At 42.6% G+C, this 24,525-nt stretch overlaps 1 protein-coding gene across 4 annotated transcripts in view; it reads right to left on the bottom strand.

Moving 5' to 3' along the window:
• The window catches only part of PSD (pleckstrin and Sec7 domain containing), a 765,102-nt gene that overhangs the window by 326,706 nt on the left and 413,871 nt on the right, over window positions 1-24,525 (bottom strand). For 3 of the 4 annotated variants that reach the window (XM_073596605.1, XM_073596606.1, XM_073596607.1), the window contains 2 exons: window positions 20,310-20,510; window positions 14,425-14,505 (listed from right to left, as the gene is read on the bottom strand). In XM_073596605.1, coding sequence (XP_073452706.1) covers window positions 14,425-14,505; window positions 20,310-20,510 — 282 coding nt within the window. The remainder of the gene's footprint in view (window positions 1-14,424; window positions 14,506-20,309; window positions 20,511-24,525) is intronic. The other variant, XM_073596608.1, reaches the window with a different exon arrangement.

Genomic DNA, 24,525 nt, shown 5'->3' with positions numbered 1-24,525 from the left:
CGATGCCCGGCGGGTGTGGAGAGGCGACTCTTTGTACATTTTGCCGCATGTATGCGTTCCTTGATCATCCCATCGAGGGCGAATACTGCTGTGCAAAATGTAAGCACATTGTTTCCCTGGAAGCCCAGGTTCTGAATCTGGGGAAGCAACTGTCAGCACTGAGAAGTCCCTCCATACTAAAGGTGAGCCAGGAACGTACACGGCAGGTGCCGGCAGGGGCCAGCACAGAGGCGGGTGGAGACAAAGAGGTGCAGGCACTAGCAAAGAGTAGATGGGTGACAGTTAGGAGGGGTAGAGGGGGAAGTGCCAGAGAGGCCGATCCAGGACTGGAGCATCCCAATAAGTACGCTCCATTGAGTGACATTGGTGAAACCAGTCAGGGACCAGCACTGCTGGAGATGAGGGACTCTCCTAGCTGCCAGGGGAAGAACTCCTCCAGTGAGAGTGGGGGGGCAGCAAAGGGAAAGGAAAGACAGATTCTGGTGGTAGGGGACTCAATTCTTAGAAGGACAGAGAGGGCAATCTGTAACCAAGACCTGAAGCGCCGAACAGTATGTTGTCTACCGGGCGCTCGGGTTCGGCACATCACGGATCTTGTGGACAGATTACTGGGAGGGGCTGGGGAAGACCCGGCTGTCATGGTGCACGTTGGCACCAATGACAAAGTCAGAGGCAGATGGAGTGTCCTAAAGAACGATTTTAGGGACTTAGGAGCTAAATTGAGGAAAAGGACCTCCAAGGTAGTGTTCTCAGGAATACTACCGGTACATCGAGCCACACCAGAAAGGCAGAGGGAGATTAGGGAAGTAAACAAGTGGCTGAAGAGCTGGTGTAGTAAGGAGGGGTTTGGGTTCCTGGAGGACTGGGCCGACTTCTCAGTCGGTAACCGGTACTATAGAAGGGACGGACTGCACCTAAATGAGGAGGGTGCAGATCTGCTGGGAATGAAGATGGCCAAAAAGTTAGAGGGGTTTTTAAACTAGGCGATGGGGGGGAGGGTCCAAAGACAGTGATAGCCAGCGCGGAAGATATTCCAGATGGTAGTATTGGGGGTATTAGTGGTAGGTTAACCAAAGCACAAAAACACAAGGTGAGTATAGTAGCAAGTCCTAGTTGCAATCCTGAAACACCCAATATGAGGACAATATGTGACCGGTCTAAACTATGTGGCATGTTCACTAATGCCAGGAGCATGGCGGACAAGATGGGTGAACTAGAGATACTGTTGTACAAGGAGGATTTGGATTTTGTGGGAATTTCAGAGACCTGGTTCAACAGCTCTCATGATTGGCTGGCAAACATTCAAGGGTATACGTTATACCGCAAGGATAGAGAGGGTAAAAAAGGGGGAGGGGTATGCCTATATATCAAGAATAATGTACAAGTGAATGTGAGAGATGACATCACTGAGGGGGCTAGGGAGGAGGTGGAATCTTTATGGGTAGAGCTCCAAAGGGATGAAGCTAAGGGGAAAATAATACTGGGAGTATGCTATAGGCCCCCTAACCTGAGGGAGGAAGTGGAGACGGATCTCCTATCACAAATTGGATTAGCAGCAAGGATGGGAAGTGTTATCATAATGGGGGATTTTAATTATCCAGACATAGACTGGGCGGAGGGAACCGCGCATTCATTTAAGGCTCGCCAGTTCCTTAATGTCTTGCAGGACAATTTTATGGGTCAGATGGTAGACGCACCAACTAGAAATAAAACATTACTAGATCTACTGATTACCAACAATACAGACCTGATAACAGATGTGGAAATACGGGGCAATTTAGGTAACAGCGATCACAGGTCAATTAGTTTCAGTATAAATCACACAAATAGGAAACATGAAGGGAACACAAAGACACTGAATTTCAAAAGAGCCAACTTCCCTAAACTACAAACCTTGCTAAAAGGCATAAATTGGGATAAAATATTAGGAACAAAGAATACGGAGGAGAGATGGGTTTGCTTTAAGAGCATATTAAATAAGGGCATTAGCCAATGTATCCCATTGGGTAATAAATTTAAAAGAGCGAACAAACATCCTGGATGGCTTAACTCCAATGTAAAAATGCATATAAAAGCAAAGGAGAAGGCCTTCAAAAAATGCAAGGTTGAGGGATCATCCTCAGCATTCAGAATTTATAAAGAATGCAATAAGAAATGTAAGGGTGCAATTAGGATGGCTAAGATAGAACATGAAAGACACATAGCGGAGGAGATGCTAGGAGCATGGCGGACAAGATGGGTGAACTAGAGATACTGTTGTACAAGGAGGATTTGGATTTTGTGGGAATTTCAGAGACCTGGTTCAACAGCTCTCATGATTGGCTGGCAAACATTCAAGGGTATACCCTATACCGCAAGGATAGAGAGGGTAAAAAAGGGGGAGGGGTATGCCTATATATCAAGAATAATGTACAAGTGAATGTGAGAGATGACATCACTGAGGGGGCTAGGGAGGAGGTGGAATCTTTATGGGTAGAGCTCCAAAGGGATGAAGCTAAGGGGAAAATAATACTGGGAGTATGCTATAGGCCCCCTAACCTGAGGGAGGAAGTGGAGACGGATCTCCTATCACAAATTGGATTAGCAGCAAGGATGGGAAGTGTTATCATAATGGGGGATTTTAATTATCCAGACATAGACTGGGCGGAGGGAACCGCGCATTCATTTAAGGCTCGCCAGTTCCTTAATGTCTTGCAGGACAATTTTATGGGTCAGATGGTAGACGCACCAACTAGAAATAAAACATTACTAGATCTACTGATTACCAACAATACAGACCTGATAACAGATGTGGAAATACGGGGCAATTTAGGTAACAGCGATCACAGGTCAATTAGTTTCAGTATAAATCACACAAATAGGAAACATGAAGGGAACACAAAGACACTGAATTTCAAAAGAGCCAACTTCCCTAAACTACAAACCTTGCTAAAAGGCATAAATTGGGATAAAATATTAGGAACAAAGAATACGGAGGAGAGATGGGTTTGCTTTAAGAGCATATTAAATAAGGGCATTAGCCAATGTATCCCATTGGGTAATAAATTTAAAAGAGCGAACAAACATCCTGGATGGCTTAACTCCAATGTAAAAATGCATATAAAAGCAAAGGAGAAGGCCTTCAAAAAATGCAAGGTTGAGGGATCATCCTCAGCATTCAGAATTTATAAAGAATGCAATAAGAAATGTAAGGGTGCAATTAGGATGGCTAAGATAGAACATGAAAGACACATAGCGGAGGAGAGCAAAAAAAATCCCAAGAAATTCTTTAAGTATGTAAACAGTAAAAAAGGGAGGACAGACCATATTGGCCCCATAAAGAATGAGGAAGGACATCTGGTTACAAAGGATGGGGAGATGGCAAAGGTATTGAATTTATTCTTCTCCTCAGTCTTCACGAGTGAATCGGGGGGCTTCAGTAACCAAAACTGCAGTGTTTATCCTCATGACACAACACAGGAAGCACCTACATGGTTAACAGAGGACGGAATTAAAATTAGACTTAAGAAACTTAACATTAATAAATCACCGGGACCAGATGGCTTGCATCCGAGGGTACTTAGGGAACTCAGTCAGGTGATTGCCAGACCGTTGTTCCTAATTTTTACAGACAGTCTATTGACTGGAATGGTACCAGCTGATTGGAGAAAAGCCAATGTAGCACCAATATTTAAAAAGGGCCCAAAAAACATCCCTGGGAATTACAGACCAGTTAGCCTAACATCAATATTATGTAAACTCTTGGAGGGGAAGATAAGGGACTATATACAAGATTTTAGTAATAAGAATGATATCATTAGCAGTAATCAGCATGGATTCATGAAGAATCGTTCTTGCCAAACTAATCTATTAACCTTCTATGAGGAGGTGAGTTGCCATCTAGATAAAGGAAGGCCCGTAGACGTGGTGTATCTGGATTTTGCAAAAGCATTTGACACAGTTCCCCATAAACGTTTACTGTACAAAATAAGGTGCGTTGGCATGGACCATAGGGTGAGTACATGGATTGAAAACTGGCTACAAGGGCGTGTTCAGAGGGTGGTGATAAATGGGGAGTACTCAGAATGGTCAGGGGTGGGTAGTGGGGTTCCCCAGGGTTCTGTGCTGGGACCAATCATATTTAATTTGTTCATAAACGACCTGGAGGATGGGATAAACAGTTCAATCTCTGTATTTGCAGACGATACTAAGCTAGGCAGGGCAATAACTTCTCCGCAGGATGTGGAAATCTTGCAAAAAGACCTGAACAAATTAATGGGGTGGGCGACTACATGGCAAATGAGGTTCAATGCAGAAAAATGTAAAATAATGCATTTGGGTGGCAAAAATATGAATGCAATCTATACACTGGGGGGAGAACCTCTGGGGGAATCTAGGATGGAAAAGGACCTGGGGGTCCTAGTAGATGATAGGCTCAGCAATGGCATGCAATGCCAAGCTGCTGCTAATAAAGCAAACAGAATATTGGCATGCATTAAAAGGGGGATTAACTCCAGAGATAAAATGATAATTCTCCCGCTCTACAAGACTCTGGTCCGGCCGCACCTGGAGTATGCTGTCCAGTTCTGGGCACCAGTCCTCAGGAGGGACGTACTGGAAATGGAGCGAGTACAAAGAAGGGCAACAAAGCTAATAAAGGGTCTGGAGGATCTTAGTTACGAGGAAAGGTTGCGAGCACTGAACTTATTCTCTCTGGAGAAGAGACGCTTGAGAGGGGATATGATTTCAATTTACAAATACTGTACTGGTGACCCCACAATAGGGATAAAACTTTTTCGCAGAAGAGAGTTTAATAAGACTCGTGGCCACTCATCACAATTAGAAGAAAAGAGGTTTAACCTTAAACTACGTAGAGGGTTCTTTACTGTAAGAGCGGCAAGGATGTGGAATTCCCTTCCACAGGCGGTGGTCTCAGCGGGGAGCATTGATAGCTTCAAGAAACTATTAGATAATCACCTGAATGACCACAACATACAGGGATATGTAATGTAATACTGACACATAATCACACACATAGGTTGGACTTGATGGACTTGTGTCTTTTTTCAACCTCACCTACTATGTAACTCCCCAGACAGGCATTTTATGGGTATTTACAAATCCGGCATTATGCACTTACTATAGCACCCACCCTGCAATTTTCACCTCCATCCCCATTTGAAACCATAATTTTGGCAGGTAACACCCAGAAAGGGCTCATATCGAGCATATACAAGATCCTAAACACTTTTTCTAGGGATGGACAGGGCAAACACTCTTATATGACTAAATGGGAAAAGATCCTCGGCGAGGTAATCCCTATCACACAATGGCAGATCATATGGGTCCAAATGGGGAAGAGCTCAATATGCTCATTATACAAAGAAAACTCTTATAAAATTCTCTTACTGTGGTACATGACTCCACGCCATTTTCCCCAATAGTTCCGATAGGTGCTGGCGATGCCAGGGAGCAAGGGGCACCTTCCTACATATATACTGGAGTTGCCCGCTAACCCCTTATTGGTCCACAGTCCAACAATTACTGGCCTGCCTCCTGGACACACAGGTCCAGGCGTCCCCAAAATTCTTCTTGTTGGGCTTATCACCACTTAAACTTCCCACCCCATATAAGAAGCTAGTACGTCACATTCTAACAGCGGCAAGATGCCTCATAGCACTGCACTGGAAACGCTCTACCCCTCCCTCTGCTGAGGATCTTTATGCCAGATTTAAGGATGTGGAAGTGATGGAGAAGATGACGGCCAGAATACAAGACAGATTGGAAGCACATAACTGGGTGTGGGAGCTGTGGCGCCTCCGGGAGGACCCACCATGATCAGGTAACATTACCACTGATATAACTACTATATTCCCCTCTACCCTTTTCTCTTTCTATTACCCCCCTCTACTCTCCTATATTATATAATCCTGTGACTCCTACAGTTACAGATAATAAAGTTACAGTCTTGCAACAGCACTAAAGTTATAAACTTGCCACCAGATATATTAAAAGACAGACAATGGATCACTGTTGGCATTTAACAATGTTTTAATATTAGTGTATAGATGTGTAATACCAGCATTATATACAACAACTTGCATTTATGTACTACCTTTACATTTACCTTTTATTATTACATAATGTACTGCAATTACGAATGATAATAAAACGTTATTTGGAAAAGAATTAAGGCCAAAAAGTTCTATCTTGGTCTTATTTCTCACCATCTTGGAGTCCTTCAGGTGTTTTTTAGCAAACTCCATGCAGGCTTTCATGTGTCTTGCACTGAGGAGAGGCTTCCTTCGGGCCACTCTGCCATAAAGCCCCGACTGGTGGAGGGCTGCAGTGATGGTTGACTTTCTACAACTTTCTCCCATCTCCCGAATGCATCTCTGGAGCTCAGCCACAGTGATCTTTGGGTTCTTCTTTACCTCTCTCACCAAGGCTCTTCTCCCCCGATAGCTCAGTTTGGCCAAACGGCCAGCTCTAGGAAGGGTTCTGGTCATCCCAAACGTCTTCAATTTAAGGATTATAGAGGCAACTGTGCTCTTAGGAACCTTAAGTGTAGCAGAATTTTTTTTGTAACTTTAGCCAGATCTGTGCCTTGCCGCAATTTTGTCTCTGAGCTCTTCAGGCAGTTCCTTTGACCTCATGATTCTCATTTGCTCTCAATACTTAGGACCATGTGATATTTCAGTTTTTCTTTTTTAATAAATCTGCAAAAATGTCAACAATTCTGTGTTTTTCTATCAATATGGGGGGGGGGGGGGGGCTGTGTGTACATCAAAAAAATGAACTTAAATTATTTTAGCAAATGGCTGCAATATAACAAAGAGTGAAAAATTTAAAGGGGTCTGAATACTTTCCGTCCCCATTGTACCTCCACTTTTCCTTAACCACTTCAATACAGGACACTTATACACCCTTCCTGCCCAGACCAATTTTCAGCTTTCAGCACTCTCACACTTTCAATGCCAATTACTCAATCATGCAACACAAACAAACAAAATTTTTATCATTTTTTTCACACAAATATAGCTTTCTTTTGGTGGTATTTAATCACCACTGTTTTTTTTATTTTTTGCGACATAAGTGAAAAAAGAGCAAAAATTTTATAATAGATGATGATAACATTTTGCAAATAAGTAATTTTTGTTCATAAATTTGGGGCAAATTTATACTGCTACATATCTTTGGTAAAAATAACCCAAATATTTGTATATTATTTGATCTGTGTGAAAGTTATAGAGTCTACAAGCTATGGTGCTAATCAATGAAAATTGATCACACCTGATGCACTGACGGCCTATCTCATCTCTTGAGGCCCTAAAATAGTAGAAAAGTAGAAATACCACCCAAATGACTTATGTTTGGAAAGTAGACAGTCCAAGATATTTATTTAGTAAGGGGCATAGTGAGTTTTTTGAAGTTGTAATTTTTTTCCACAATTCTTGGGAAAATTAATATTTTTTTTTTTTACACAAAATTGTCATAACAAGTTTTTTCTCACACACAGCATATGTATACTTCAAATTACACCCCAAAATACATTCTGCTACTCCTCATGAGTATGACGATACCACATGTATGAGACTTTTTCATAGCCTGGCCACATACAGAGGTCCAACATTGATGTAGTGCCTTCAGGCGTTCTAGGAGCATAAATTACACATATCATTTAATTCCTTCCTGTCACACTTTTGAAGGTCCTTGAGCACCAGGACAGTGGAATTACCCACAAAATGACTCAATTTTGGAAAACAAACACCCCAAGGTGTATTCTATGAGGCATGGGCTGCAGATTGGTACTCTGATGGGTTGCATATAGGTACTCGGGTAATCTGATGGGCTGGTGACAGGTATTCAGGTACTCTGATGGGCTGGAGAAAGGTACTTGGGTAATCTGATGGGCTGGGAACAGGTACTCGGGTACTTAGATCGGCTGGTGACAGATACTTTGATGGGCTGTGGGCAGGTCCTCTTTATTAGGGGGGGGCAATCAGTGTGATTGGGTGTACACTGTAAGCAGTAAAGAGCTGTTACCGCAATCTCCTCCTCACACACTATTGGTGTGTAAGGAGGTGAACCCGGTAACAGCTTGTTACTGCGGTTTGTTGACATTCTGTGACCGGCTGTGATTGGGCACAGCCGGTCATGTGGTAAAGAGCCAATTTCAATGGGCTGGGCTGTGTCAGGGTGACAAGCCTTGCCCCCGATCGCTGCTCTGCGCGCCTCTAGGGGCACGCATGAGCGCCGTGCACAAGGACAGTGCATGTGACCGGCTGTGATTGGACACAGCCAGTCACATGGTAAAGAGCCGATTTTTATTGGCTCTTTACACTGATCTGGGATGGGCTGTGTCCGATAGAGACGCCTCATCCCTGATCGGCACGCTGCTGGCCCCCGCCCGCCCAGGATGGCCGAGTGCTCCTGCCATATGACTATAGGCTGGTAGAGAAGGGGTTAAAGTGGTTGTTAACCCACTTCTTTCAAATCCTCCCATCCCCTCTGTACCATAATAATAAGTGTCCCTGTGCCTGTGTATTGTTAAAAATATGCCAGATTGTACCTATATAAGCTCAGCCCCTGACGCTCAGCTGACTTGTCAGCTCTCTTCTCTCTCGACTCACGGTTCCAGTGGGCAAGGCTGAGTCCTTATGTCAGCGGGGGAGGATGGAGAGAGAGGAGAGATAGAGACAACAGTCAGCTGAGCACTGGGAGCCACGGTCATATAGGTACAGATAGGCAGATTTTTTTACACTACACAGGCACAGGGACACGTATTATTATAGTACAGAGAGCATGGGAAGATTTGGCTGCAGATATAAGAGCAGCAGGGGCGGGGGGGGGGGCACAGGTAAGAGCAGACAGGGAGGGAGGATGAGTGAGGACAGAGGAGACACAGGACAGCAGGGCAGCGTATGACTGAGCCCTGATATATCAGAATCAAAGTACAGGGGGAAGGGTATAGCCAGGTGGGATCAGCCAGGTACTTCAGGTGTTACAGGGGGCCAAATTACACAGCACAAGCACTGAGCTGTATCACATGCTTTAAGGAAACAGGATCTGTTTTTTTTTTTGGGGGGGAGGGTTAGCAAACGCTTTAAGATTTAATTTATCATATTAAAATTTCCACAAGTGCTTAAAAAATGAAGGATTGAACCCTCATAGTGTTTTCAGTATAAATATAAACCTTTTTTAAACTTGTAGTAAAAAAACAAAAACCCTCACATGGTACTATGCACTAGACTAATGCAGTACAGGTTAACGAGTTATAGTGTCCCCTTAAGGCATAAATGACAGCCACACCTCATCTGCTTAAGTTCGCACTGTCCCCTTAAGGTATGGATGGAAACCGCAATATTTGCCACATGAACCTCGTACTGTCCCCGTAAGGGTGATAGGAAACTGAGCTTACTGTGTGTAGCGCCCCCCCCCCCCCAATTTCCAGAGGCCTGGAGGTGACCCCCAAAGATAAGAAGGGCCAACATTCCTCCTCAGGGTGCAGGTTACTAGGCATGGTGGGTGATGTACTAGGTAGAAAGATGGGCGCCAGTCACTTTTAGTCTTGAACAATGAAAAGTATTTCTCACAACAGGAAAAATATGGGAGAGAGAGGTAGGGCACAGGACACCCTTAGTCAAAAACAGCAGTGACTAGCAGACTGGCAGATCCCTTAGACAACAAAATGTAGAAAATAAAGACAACAGTACAGGAAAAGGGCCTTTAAGCTGGAACCAGCAATCTGTACTTTGTAACATAAGCTGTCTCCTAGAGCAACTGAACTTAACTCATGGCACCATACGCAGTTTCCTTTGGATGGGTTCTCTATTGAACTGCTCCCAGCCACTTCATAATCCCCAGCTATTGAAGAGTCACCTCTGGTGCTTCCTTAGAACTCCATCCCTCTCAGCATTGCCTCCAGGTAGTGAGCAGGCTCTCCCTTGCAGAACCTTAAGCACATGGCTAGGCTTCAGGCCTACCCGGCTGGAGCTGTTCCCCACACACCCACCCAAACTGCAGGTGGAAAAGACCCAGCTCACCTGACCTTCTCCAAAAAAAAAAACCTTCTCCCAGCATTCATAGCGGCTAGTCTAATTGGCTGAGAAAAGTATTTTTATTCATAATCTGAATTCACTGTAGCTCATCATACTAATGCCAAAGGCAACAGTGCCACCTACTGACAAGAGGGAGAAGCCACAGCTTCAGGATTAGGAGGAAACCCATTTGATCCCTAAAGACGAATTAGCCAGGCTAGCTACCACCCAGCACAGCTAAATTTACCTGTAGCCCTGTTTTAGGACAGGAGTGCTACATGTGTACCTCTGGCTCTGTGCGTTTTCCACTGTGCTTCCTGTATGGTGCGTTGACATCACCAGCTCTGCCTCTAAATTAAACCTTGCAACCTCTGGACCTTGGCTTGTGATCAAGCTGTTATCAAGCTGTTATCCTGCTGCCTGGAACAACCCTTTGTTTGAAAAAGAAAAACTTCCTGCGCTCAAGGGAAATGGCACGGCAAGAATATATTGCAATCCTGCAATAGATCCATTAGTTACAAAGCCTCGCAGTCCCCTCAGGGCTGGGGATGCCCAAAGGTCACACTAAAAAAATAAAAACAGAGGGTGCACCAGCCTTGCGCATTATCTTTATGTCAACTTTATTTAAGAAAGGTAAAAACAGATGTATACTCACAAACAGCACAATATGTCAAGCACATCAATATCAACCGTGCCCTGGAAGACCAGGTCAACTGAATGTGTCCCAAGCATGAGAAGACCCTCTGAATGGCTGATGCCTTTTGAGGGGGGATCCATTCTTAGAACCAATCTTTACCATTGCATAGACTATTCTTATACACTATGTAATTCCCATCACATGACACCCCAACAGAAAGCTCCTCCCAACAAGTGGGTGGGGTGGGTGTAACATAACATTTGCAACTACCGTAATCCAAAAATTACATATTTAATAAGCATAACATAGGTGCACATGACTAAAAATCAATAGTTTATTAGTAGTGTATTGATTTTTAGTCATACCTCTGATGTCCCCCACTCTTCCACCTCCAGAACTAGAAGAAACTCATGCAACTAGGTGCTAATCATCTCTCCCAGGAAGAAAAGCAGCTGAAGTATACCCTGGGTTTCAGTCCTTACTGAAGCAGCAAGGGGCAGCAAGTTTCTAATTGCCCGAATAAGCTGGGAAATGTCAGGGGTTTAAAAGAGTATGGGGCTGCCCTGTAGTCCAACAATTATTTAGCCCCATCAGTAATAGGTTTATCTTATGTGTCCAAATTTCTTTTGCAGTATAAATCCTGACATCTCATCTTGCTCTGCAGGTAATCTTTTGGACCAGTCATTGGCTGAATGGCTAGGTATCCCACTTACTCCTCTTAAACATTCAGTTTTCTCTCTTAACCATTGTTGGCCAACCTTTGTCTCTCTGTAAGGTTTAATACAAAACCCCAAGTTTTGCCTTGTTCTCCCATCTCCTTCTTACCCCATCATCCTCTGGTATCTTTGGTTATGCCACCAGAACCACCAGATTGACTGGTCTGATTCATGCATTAGTTCCCATCTTAGCCGCCCCATTTTCAATGTTGCCATGACTTTGGACATCCCACTCCCCTATTATCAGTATTTCATGGAGGAATCTGGCTTGGCCCTGCCACCTCACAGGCCATTTGATTAGCTCATTGACCACCTCAAGTTATACCACCCTAAGAGCTTTCCATAATTTGTTCTGAAAATTTGCCATGATAAAAACCTACATAAAAGGGTTTTTTCACCTTTTCTCTTCTCCTGTAAGAGCGGATTTTTTTTATGCTGAGAAGGATAAGACATTGGGCCCCGTATTAATGCAGGGGTTTAAAAAGTTACCTTTTGTCTTTTATCGCCGAACTATTCAGTAGGATTGATGGAGGTGCACATTTTCACTAAACTGGATCTTCAGGGGGCCTAAATTTGGTGAGCATTTGTAAAGGCAATAATAGATGGCATGATGGCTTGTCTCCAGCAAGCAAACAGAATAGCCTTTCATAATACCTTAACCTGAGTTAGCGTATAATAATGTCTACTGTCAACACCCCATAGCAGGTTTCTCATTTAATCTGTCTCTAATCTGTCTATATAACACTATTTTCCCACATGCAATCTGGTCAATGCGTTTCACATGTTTTCATGATTCTACAGAACCAACTGGCCAAATAGAGATAGAACCCCAAGAACAGATAGAATAAAAGAGAAAATAAGCTACTAAATAAAAAATGTATATGAGATAAATTAATTATTTAAATAGGACCTCCATATTTATAGCTCACACATAACCTACACTGAGGACTCCCTACACAACAAACCAAGCTTTCTCCACTGGAGTAAAAATTCATTTTGGCAAACACACATTTTTTTCCAGAACTGTCCTAAAAAGGCAACAATCCCAGTGCACACATTCCTGAAACTAGTTGTTAATGTAAGGAGATTTCATATAAGCATGGCGGTATGTAGCCTTACACACTGAAGTTGGTGCAAGAGTCTTACTTTTTCCATTCACCATTACCTTTCTTGGATTCCATTCATCTATTCCTTAGAGCTGCATATAAACTCTATAATGTAAATGGGTGCTGTAGCAACCACAGGTTGGAAACTGAAGACATTCAAAGTGAGAAGTATGTCACCAGCATGCCAAGTATCTTCAGAATGGGTCCAAAGCTTTTCTCAGTGATCACATCATGGTTAAAAAGGCGACGTTTCAGAGCCTCACAGGACCCCTTCATCATACATGTGACAGAACTGTTATTAGCTATAAAATCTGCCCAATGCCAGGTGTCAATCACAGGCAGAGATTGGGCCTGATGGGGAACAAGTCCCTAAGCTTCTCTATCAGACTTAGCCAATTGTCACTGATTGCTAGGAGCCTGTAAGCTGTGAAGCCAGCAGTGTTCTTGACAACCAGTGACAGGTGAGCATAAGAAGAGGTAATGGCAACAAGCATGCCACTCTGCTACACAGCATATAGAGGAGGGGCAAATTATACCATTTGAATGTATGATTCTTATATACATATTTCTATTTATACAGTATGTATAATCTTTTAACAACTTCTATAGATTATAGGAGTAGTTGTCTTAGGTTTCTGAATTTATAATGTGTTTGTTATCTTGCTTTATAATCCTAAATAATTGGGATTTGTGAGCCCCTGAAACACATTTGGGGGGGGGGGGGGGTTCAATTAAGCTACTGCACCACTTTTCCAGCATTAATTGCTCTTGTTAATGTGTTGCACCTAACTCTAAAAACATCTTCCAGAGTTTTGGTTCTGATAGCGACTTGTGCACCAAACTCGGGTAGTTCTAATTTGCTTCATTTCTACATTGTGGTGCAACACCTGTCCCAAATTCAAAATAAAATACATACAAATTGTATCAAAAGTGGAGCTCATGAAGAACATATTTCTTTTGTGTTACAGAGGCAGATTTTGCAAAAGTGTCTTGCGTGCTTTCTAAAAGTGGTGCAGAATGCACCAAATTTAATACATGTTCTAGACAGGCAAATTAATTTGGCACATGCTGCACCACTTTTAGAACGCATATGAGACACTTTTGCAAAACTCTGCACCGGTCTTTATGCATTACAGGGCTTGGCTTTATCTTCTGACCTCTACAAAATATTTTTTACTGGACTTTTTATTTGTGGCACTCTCATCCTCCTATATATTTTTATTTATTGAGTTGATATAATGTAAAAAGTATAGAAACATTTTATTTCACTTTCATATCTGTTTTCCAAAGAAAATTAATAATACTCGGTTTCTCTTCTCCTCACAACACTGCTCTTATTTCCACATCTAGAGTAGTTCCTCTAGCGGTACAAAATCCTAATAACTTTCAAAACAGTCATATATGTTAATTTTCATCAAATGTATCTGCCAAATGCTACTGCTATCATCGTCTGTTGCTGTAATAGCTCTGACTACTGCAGGTCACTGTAGTCTGTAGAAGGGAGATCCGTAGACTGAGAATAAACCATTCTTATCTGCATACACCTTAGATCTTAAAGGGCTCACAATCCTATAACTAAGAGGAATTTAATCCATAATTCCCATCACCAGTGCCTGTAGGCACACAAAACTTGGCACTCCTTTTCAAGTTGTGGCTCTGAATATCTGGACAAGGTATAAATAAGCTTATATAGGATCACAGTATTACGTTTGATAGGGAAATATACAGCATGTGGCTAATAACTAAACAGGAAAAATGTGCTTCTTTGCCTTTGCCTCCTTTATGCATTGGCGTGGTGTGCTTCATGGAAAATATGTTCCTGCTTGTCCATACTAAAGTAAATTCCTGTGAATTCTATCATATTTGTTTGATAGGCCAGTGGACATGCAGCAGCATTGTCTTGCGTTTGGCTTCTGAAAATAACAATTAATCCCAAACAGACAAACCTGAGGGCTTGATCCAGGGTCATTCCTGTGAAGACGAAAAACTTCAAATATTCTTCTGCGACCATCTTACTGAACTCATTGCTGTAAATTAAGAACAAAATTATTACTGGCCTTTTGGTCATATAGAAGGAAGAAGGCACAAAACATATGCACAAGTCTAATATTTTATACAACCAAGTTTCCAAAAGCATGTCAAGGCAAGGCAATGCATTAATGAATGTGAGGAAGTGATGTGTTTTACCGACAATCATAGCAAAAACAAAATTCAAACACATCAAGAAACATTTATACAGTCTGGTATAGGCAATGTGAGCATTTTAACATCCTTATTTTTTTTAATTTTTCTTGTTACACTAACCTTAAATTCTCAGATAATTAATACTGTTCATGCAGCACAAAAACCTTAGTACAACCCCTATAAAAGGCTTAACATCCCCAATTAAAAAGATGCAAACAGTTTGGGTCCTCTTTCAACACCTACTACTGTTCCCCTAAGTACACATTCTCTAGTCATTGTGTCACCAGGGAAAAGTCGGTCACTGTCAGACACTCAGAGGGCACCTAGAACATAGTTACTGCCAGCTATTTTTGTTTATGCTCCCTAGCCCATTTTTTTCGTTCAGTACCTCATTCACTTTCACAATCGTCACTAAGCATCATATTACATTACCACTGGACCCATCCTATTTCTACAGCTACTAAACAGCTACCCATCCTTATTGGAGATCTGACTGTTTTCTAGAGAGTAAAGTACAATCAATAGTGTATGATTTGGGGCCAATGTTCAGGAGCTCAGTACGTCCAGTCCTACCAACTGTTCTGGTTGTAACCTCCAGTGTATAGATATGGATATTTTCTTGTCCATGATAAGATTTGCAGATTCCCATCCATGTCACCATGTTAGAGAAGTGTGACAAGAAGATGTTCTTCCATGGTCAGTAATTATGTGAGGAAATTTCTGGACATCACCTGTTGTGGCAATAGGATTTTAACATGAACCTGTGGGCAGACTATGGACATTCATGTATTTATAAATCATTAACAAGCATTAAATGAGATTCTAAACAAGCCTTCATTGACTTTGGAAATGGCATAAACTGTGGAGCAATTTACAACGTATTCCCAAATTCACAGCAGTAGCACTCTTTTTGGTCCTCTAGGAGGAGGGACAGATTGAGTTGAGATGTGTCAGTACCAGGACTTGTGCTGGTCCTTTGAAGCTGAGCAAAACTCACCCGAGACAGCCTTTACCTGGAAACAGTAGTGATTAGCCAGCTCCTTGCTTCCCATGTTTAAAACACTATCAGTGCTTGTGATAGCGAACGCTGCCTGGTGTGCTCTTGCTTGATCCAGCTTGTATTTGTTCTGTGGATATCCATGCATGATCCAGATGGTCTGACCTTGCTTTCTCCACTGTCATTCTGTACCGCTTTGGACTCTGACTCGTGTATGACCTGGCTTGTCTCTGTCACTCTGTTTCCTTTTGGTCTGCTTTGCCTATCGTCCTGTTCATAGTATGTGCTATTCGTTATTGAACTCCTTTGTAGCACTGTTTCATTGACATCCATACTCCTGAACCAATTTCAATTTGGCCTATCAGAGGCAATTAAAGATGCTTTGATTAACTACCCCTTCCCAGCTTCTCTGGAGGAGGCCATGAAATTGGCCATAAGAATTGACCGTTATTAGCAGGAGAGGAGACTGGAACTTGGCACAGCTGACGCAAAACATGTGCCTTCCTTTGCACCAAGTTTCTCCCCCTCCAGTACCATGTTTAAGGATGAACCTATGCAGCTACCTGTTTATCGCAACTTGGGACTTTGTATTGTGGCTTCAAAACTTCACTCTTGCCCCACGCGTCCAGGAAACTCCAGGACTCTTGGTGATTGTATAAAGATAACCCTAGGCTTTCTTTCATCACTGCAAAAGGACAATTGTCTAAGGATACCTGCTGTTATTCACTATCGTTATAAGTTTGTACAGAGAGCACTATATTCTGCATGTTTTATTTGCATATACAACACCTGAGTTATCTGACGTGAGGGGGAGTTGGATTCTAAGAACGGAGTCATTATTGCCTGGATCAGCTTGTCTACTTATGCTGTGTGACCTGTTTCAGGTCGAAGGTTGCAGGTGAGGGGCCATCTATGTATGGTGAAGGGATTCTAGTCACCTTTGATTCAACCCCTGGCGTTTTGACTATCCACTGGTGTCCCCATCTCCTGTCTACGTCTGCTTAATCTTGTTATATCATTTAAGGACAATTTATTTGCGCAGCACTTTATATATATGTTATTCACTATCGGTCTGGGTCTCATGAGATATTGGCCTTTATGGATTCCAGAGCCCGTGGAAATTTTATTGATCAAGCTCTACTCACCCACTTGTCTCTGAAAACGCATGCTCTGGACTGTTTGGTCCACCTGATTTCTGTGGATAATCTGCCTCTGTCACAAAGTTAAGCGCTATGGGCCACTGACCCTTTCCAGCTTCAAGTAGATCCTTTACACTGGGAGAAGTTCTTTTGTCTTGCCATTAATTCTGTATGCACATCTTTGATTCTAGGCCTTCCCTGGCTTCAGGGTCACAATCCAGTGATTAATTGGAGAACAGGGAATATTTTGGCATGGTTCGATTAGTGTGTACAAACCTGCATGCTGCATTCAAACCAGATTGCTGCCTGCCAATATACTTGGCCTTGTTACAAGTACTCCCTGGATAGATCTCCCAAAGGGTCGGGTGACTCTTTACCACCTCATCGCAGTTATGACTGTTCCATTGATCTCTTTCTTGGTGCTACAACTCCTCTAAGGTAAGTATTGTCATTTTCTTCCCAGCCAGTCTCAGCTCAGCCTGTGCTTACTGCTTCTGTCCAGGCTACCCCTGTATCAGCAGTTCCAGTCTGGCCTTGCCTGGTGCCATCTGTAGCAGTCGTGCCAATTCATGTGCCATTTGCTCCAGTTCTGCCTGTCTCTACACTTGCCACCTCAGTTCAGCTTTTCACAATATCAGCTGTTGGTCATTCTGCTCCAAAATCAGCCCCAGCTTGTGAGCTTCACACGGTTCAACTCAAATATCTTTGTTATCCAAGTAAACATAAGGGTGCAAGAGCTACCCCTCAAAGAAGGGGGGGGGGGGGGGACAGATTGATCTGAGATTTGTCAGTACCCAGACTTGTGCTGGCCCTTTAAGGCTGAGCAAAACTCATTTGAGATAGCCTTTACCAGGAAACAACAGTGACTAGCCAGATCCTTGCTGCCCATGCTTAAAGCACCTGTTTCACACACCACCATTGCTCATGGTGGTGGATGCTAACCTTGCTTGATTCAGGTTGTATTTGTTCTGTGGATATCTGTGCATGACCCATCTTACACTAACTCTGCTGTCTCCAGGGCCACTGATGGGGGGGGGGGATCGGTCCTCTTGTAGGGGGCTCGAGCCCACAGGGAGGGGGATAAGTGACAGACGGCAATTGTCTTTTTCTCCAGCAGCTGAAAGCTGGTCTCTCCCTGAGTTTATCTCTGTAAGGCTCCATGCACACTGGCTTAAAAAACGTTGCTTCTATAGGAGTTTTGTGTTCTGCCTGTAGAAGCAGCTCAATATTATTCTATGTGTCCATGCACATTAGGACGATTACAGGCATATTTTTAGCTCAACGTTTAGAGGCAGGAGAAAAAAACCTTCTGCTTCGCGTTTCATTGGAGCTTACTGGCAGAAAAAAACTTAAAACTCTCCTAAACTTTGTACAAAAAACATTCTATTTGAGCTTTTTTTCTGCCAAGTGAACTGGAGTTTTTTTAAGCCCAGTGTGCATGGAGCCTAACTTTGTTTCTCTCCCTCTGTCTCTCTGATCCCAGAGCCTGTATATTTTTTATCTCATCTTCATTTTTATTTATTAACTCAGTTGTATCTTTTAGATTTAGCAGGAATTCTGTGAGTTACTGTATGTTGTATTTGTGTCTACTAATAGATTTATTGTATTTTTAGTGAAATATAGCTTTAATATTTTCTTGGAGGGGGGCTGTCAGGCAGTCTGTACGGGTCCCCCGATTTCTATCGGCAGCCCTGGCTGTCTCCACTGTGGTTCTGTGCCATTTTGGACTCTGATCGACTTGTGTATGACCTGGCTTGTTTAGAATACACTTTTGCCTCCTACGGTATCACATTCTGTTACCCTTTAGTTTGCTCTGACCAGCTTCTTCCTTGCACCAGTCCTTTTTGCCCTGCTGACACCTGCGGTGGTGCACCACAAGTACCAGTCAGCCTGCTCTGCCTACTCTTCTGCTTATGGTATATGCCAGCTATTATTGAACTGTCTGCTTTGTAGCACATGTGAACTGTTTTTCTGACATCTATACTTCTAAACCTGACAAGCTGCTGACAGAATGACTTGCATTACTTTGGGGCTTCTGCTGTGAACTTTTAACGGTTAGTTGTGATAGAGATCAATGAAGGTTTGTTTTTAAACTCATTTAATGCTTGTTAGGAATTGTAAATACTGGAATGTCGATACCCTTGCACTTGTTCACGCTAAGTAAGGCTGCTTGTGCCTATAGCCCTACAGCTACTTAGAATATAACTCATAACCTGGCCTACACTTAAATGAGAAGCATAGCCAAAGCTATTTTGGCTGAACTTCTATGGTTTACAGGAGCGCAGTTGGTTCTGCACTCCCGTGACCCATTTTCAGCAGACAGTGGGCTAAAGCCCACTGTCCGCTGACATCGCAAAGCTGGTCCAGGCTCTGAAAAGAATCCCACCAGATGGCCGGGATCTACCCAGATACCTGGACTGGCAGCTGACTCAGCCTCTAAGTGAGTCCCTGAGAGCTTGAGCCAGTGGCTCCTGCCCCTTGCACAGCCCAGTGCTCTGCAGGCTGAAGACAGAACTTGGCAAACTGAGCAGTCTTTGATAGCTCAGTTCTTGGTCTTAGAGGCGGCTGGGATCGGTGCTACAGCTATCTTGGTTAGTATGACTGTTTTTTTTTAAAGCCATTTTTTCTCTGTTAGCATTTCACCAGACCAAAAAATGAGAACCTAATAAAGCAGACTTGATCTTGAAAAGTATTAGTATTGTCTCTGATGACAGAAAAAACTTTAAAGTGGTATTAAACCCAAAAGCAAACATTTATTAAATTGCAGCTTACCAATTCTTAGACATGGTGGCTGCATTATTTTTCTTTTTTATGCTTTCTTTATTTTTGCCTGACGATCTAGCCAGTAAGTCTGTTGTTTTTCAACAGAACTAGCTCATCTGCTAATTTATCAGTGTGAGTGTTGATACAAACCATTTTCCACTGTCAGGTGTGCTTACAATTATTAGCTTATATTTATTCATGCAAAACCTTTATCCCAAAAGAAAAAAAAAAACTTGCTGTAACTGCTTGTGTAACTGCATTGTGAGCTGGAGTTTAGCTTCAGTTTGTTAATCTATCTAAATTTGCTAGTCCATCTAACATCCCCCTCCCCCAGATTAACAATGCTGCTGTCTGCTGGGACCCTATATTTACCCAGAGTGGGGGCATGCTAATACAGGAGGTGTGTTACTGGCCAGCCTAAAAAAATAAAGCGAATGCAGCCACAAAATCTAAGGATTGGTAAGCTGCAATATATTACATTTTTGGTTTGGGGTTTAATACCACTTTAACATTGTGCCACGAATACTGTTCTCACATGAAATTTTGTTACAAATGACAGATGTCTGATATGAATTTTGGTGCACTTGGAAAGCATATGTTTGCATGCAACCTGTAAATGCAGACATGAAGTACTAAAGAAGTGCTGAAGGTACAACATTGGGGCTGATCGGAGATGAAGTCGAGGTGTCACCACATGACAGATACTGGGTAACAGATCTTTGTTATATATAGTCCTTACAATACCCACACGTACTTCTTCCCTAGGTGCCTTGCTACATCAGCTTTCTTGAACCCATCAAGATTGTAAAGTCTCTTTGCCAAGCGTTTAGCTGCTTCCTGATCAGCCTTATGTCCGTTGGACAAGGTGTCTGTACTTCCTAATGCCAGTCGTTCAGTGCTGTCCATCTCCGAATCAAAATCTGATGCCATATTGCCAAGAGGTGGTTCACTACATGAGGAACAAAAATTATAAATGTAGAAAAAAGAAATACTGTTTAACATAAATGCTATAGTACAGTTAAACATCAAAATATAAAAAGAAAAAGGCAATATTCGATCAGTTAAGATTCTAGACATTTACTATTTAAAACTTTAATTATCGATTTAAAGTGTCATTAAACCCAAATCATCAAAAACGGTCAATACATGCAATATTACACTGTGTTCATGCTCACTCATCCACTAGAGTAGGGATATGCAGTTAGCAGACCTCTAGCTGTTGCAGAACTACAAGCCCCATGATGCATATCAACACTCTGACAGCCACAAGCATGAAACCCAAAGGCAGAGGGATGATGGGACTTGTAGTTTTGCAACAGCTGGAGGTTCGCTAATTGCATAGCCCTGCACTAGAGCATCAGATTTCTGTAGAATGCGAAAATCCTGGTTGATTCTGCTGTTCACTGTCCCACCCTCCTTGTATGTGTCCCCACTGTAGCCTGAGGTTGTGTAGACCAGCTGCTGACTTCTACAGAGCATGCTCCAGTTTCAGTTTCTTTCTAAGCTGTTAATTTCCTCCTTTTCTGTGCATCCCATGTGACTATAGAGTCACACATGTGAGTGTATACATAGTGGTAAATTACACTCCTCTTCCTCCCTCCTAATATTGCTAAACTCTATGGGGGGAGGGATATGAGATGGTGATTGATGGAGGCCTTACCTCCCTTTTAGTCCCAGCACATACACACCATAGACACAAGCTGGAGGTGCATGACTCCAGATATCGTTACAGTGTGAAAAAGTGAAAGCTATTTTCAGTCAACTTAAACTCCACCTTTACCATTGTATTACAAAAAAAAAATTTGCTTTGAAGCATAGTTTTGTATGAAGCTTTAAAACACTTTGTTGCTATTTTTTTAAATTCTCTATTATGAAAGTTTTTTTATGTCATGTGACTGGCACAGCACTAATCAGCGTTGTGCAGACACAGATGAATACATCAGCAGAGTATAATCATCAGAAGGCTGAGGGGGAAGGAGGAAGGAGAGGGGGCTGAACATCCTCGTAGATCGCCACCTGTCAAAATCAGGTACAGCTCCCACCAAAAAAGTGCCAAAAGTGGCAGTGGAGGGGGAGGAGAATACAAATAAGAGGAACTTCCCCTTTTGGGTGAAGTTCCCCTTTAACCAGTATAGTTGGGAAGATATTTGAGAGTATAATAAAATACCACACAGATGAGTTTTTGCTAGAATTTTTTTTTTTTAAGCAATAGACAACATGGACTCATGAAAGACAGAAGTCAAACAAATCTGATTTCTTTTTATGAGGAGGTAAGCCAAAACTTAGAGAGAGGAGTTGCTGTGGATATAGTATATTATACTGTATACAGTATACTACTATATTACGCTTAAAAAAGCTTTGGCAGTTCCTCCCCACTTGCAGCTAATGTTTAAGGCAGAGGTCTCAAACTGGTGGCCCTCTAGCTGTTGCAAAACTACAAGTCCCATCATGCCTCTGCCTGAGGGAGTCATGCTTGTAACTGTCAGCCTTGCAATGCCTCATGGGACTTGTAGTTTCACAACAGCTGGAGGGCCGCCAGTTTGAGATCCCTGGTTTAAGGTAAAGTCTACAGTCTTAGACAAATCAGTTTGTAAATGGATAGAAAACTGTCCAAAAGACCATATTCAGAGAGTAATGGTAAATGATTCTTACTCTGATTGGTCTACGGTTATTAGTGGTGTACCCACAAGGTTCAGTGTTGGGACCATCACTTCTTAATATATTTATAAATGATAAAGAGCCTGGGATTAAAAGTACCATTTCAGTCTTTGCAGATCACACCAAGCTATGCAGAGGAACAACATCTTTGCAAGATGTCTCCAACTTACAAGCCAACCTCAGTGCACTGTTTAATTGGGCAACTATGTGGCAAATGAGGCATAATGTTGATACATATACATGTGATGCACTTGGGGCTAAAAATATGCACACATCATACATACTAGGAGAAGTATCAATGGACAACTGGGGGAACAAATGGTGAAGAGGGATATAGGTGTGCTTGCATATCATAAGTTTAATAATAGCATGCAATGCTGTGGTTTGCAAAGCGAGAAAAATCCTTTCTTGTATAAAAAGAGGTATGGACTGCAGAGAGATCATTTTCCCCTGTACAAATCATTAGTAGGACCTCATCTAGAATATGCAGTTCAGTTTTGGGCACCAGATCACAAAAAAGAATATTAGAGAACTGGAAAAGGTGCAGAGAAGGACAACCAAACTGATAAGAGGCATGGGGAGCTTAAATATGATGAAAGATTAGCTGAACTGAATTTATTCTCTCGTGAGAAGAAGAGATTAAGGAGGATATGATCAACATGTATAAATACATAAGTGTTCCGTATAGTGAACTTGCTGTTGAGTTATTCACTTTAACCACTCTCGGACCGCCCGTTGTCATTATACAGTGGCTCTTTGAAGAGGCATATCGTTGTTATGGCAGCAGCTAGCTACCATAACCCCAGTATCTTCTTCTTCAGCGGGCGGTCCGCTTTCAGATAAAAGTGGTCTCTGCAGCAGATTCACTGCGAGATCGCTTTTATTTATAGGTATGGAGATGAGTGAGGATAAGTTGGCCCCCACCCGTCTCCATACCATTGCAGCATGGAAGAGACGTCAAAACGCCACTTCCGCCATAGCTCTTAAAGCAACATTTTTTTTTTTCAAATGACATTTTTTTTTTTATTGCATTTAAGTGTAAATATGAGACCTGAGGTCTTTTTGATCTCATATTTAACCACTTTACAACCGGCCCATAGCCGAATGACGGCAGCAGGGCGGTTGCTTAACTCTGGGATCACGTCATATGACGTCTTCCCAGAGTTCCCCTCTCGCGCGCACCTGAACACATCCGTGACATCCTCTGGACCCGACACATCACGGATCCCGGTAAATGGGCGCTGATCGCAACCATTTACCATGTGATCGCTCCGTCAAACGACGGAGCGATCACATGTAAACAAACCGGCATCATACCCCGCAATACCCCACAATACCCCACAACACTGTGCAATACCCTGCCATGCTCAGTCATACTCGGCGATACCCCGCCATACTCTGAAATACCCCGCCATACTCTGAAATACCGCGCCATACTTTGAAATACCGCGCCATACTCTGAAATACCGCGCCATACTCTGCCATACCCAGCCATACTCTGCCATACCCAGCCATACTCTGCCATACCCAGTAATACTCTGCAATACTCTGTGATACCCAGCCATACTCTGCCATACCCTGCCATGCTCAGCCATACCCAGCCATGCTCGGCCATACTCGGCTGTACTCGGCCTCTGTATGTGGCCAGGCTGTGGAAGTCTCACACATGTGGTATCGCCGTACTCAGGAGGAGTAGGAGAATCTATTTTGGGGTGTCATTTTTGGTATGTACATGCTATGTGTTAGAAATATTGTATAAATGGACAACTTTGTGTTAAAAAAAAAAAAAAAATGCGTTTTAACCACTTCCCGCCCGCCGGCTGTCATACGACGTTCTTGACTTTGTGTGGGGATATCTGAATGATGCCTGCAGCTACAGGCATCATTCAGATATCAGCTTTTTTAGCCGGCGATTCCCTACACCATAAGAATGATCATAGCGGCTGTTCCACTGCTTGATCGTTCTTACAGGAGGCGAGAGAAGACGTCCCCCCCTCCCGCCACCCTCCGGTGCTTCTATCGACTCACCGCTAGGATCAAAGCCAGGATCTTTTTTTTAAATTTTTTTATTTCAGGCTTCCCAGCCTAGAGGTGAGATGTGGGGTCTTATTGACCCCATATCTCACTGTAAAGAGGACCTGTCATGCCATATTCCTATTACAAGGGATGTTTACATTCCCTGTAATAGGAATAAAAGAGGTAAAAAAAAAATGTTTTTTTAAAAAAAGCATCAAACTAAAATAAATAAAGTAAAATGAACAATAAAAAAAAAAAAAAAAATTTTAAAGCGCCCCTGTCCCTGTGTG

The sequence above is a fragment of the Aquarana catesbeiana genome, linkage group LG08 (genome assembly GCF_042186555.1).
Source record: "Aquarana catesbeiana isolate 2022-GZ linkage group LG08, ASM4218655v1, whole genome shotgun sequence".
Taxonomy (NCBI): domain Eukaryota; kingdom Metazoa; phylum Chordata; class Amphibia; order Anura; family Ranidae; genus Aquarana; species Aquarana catesbeiana.
Note: the sequence above shows the minus strand (reverse complement) of the source record. Positions and strands in the feature narration are given on the sequence as shown.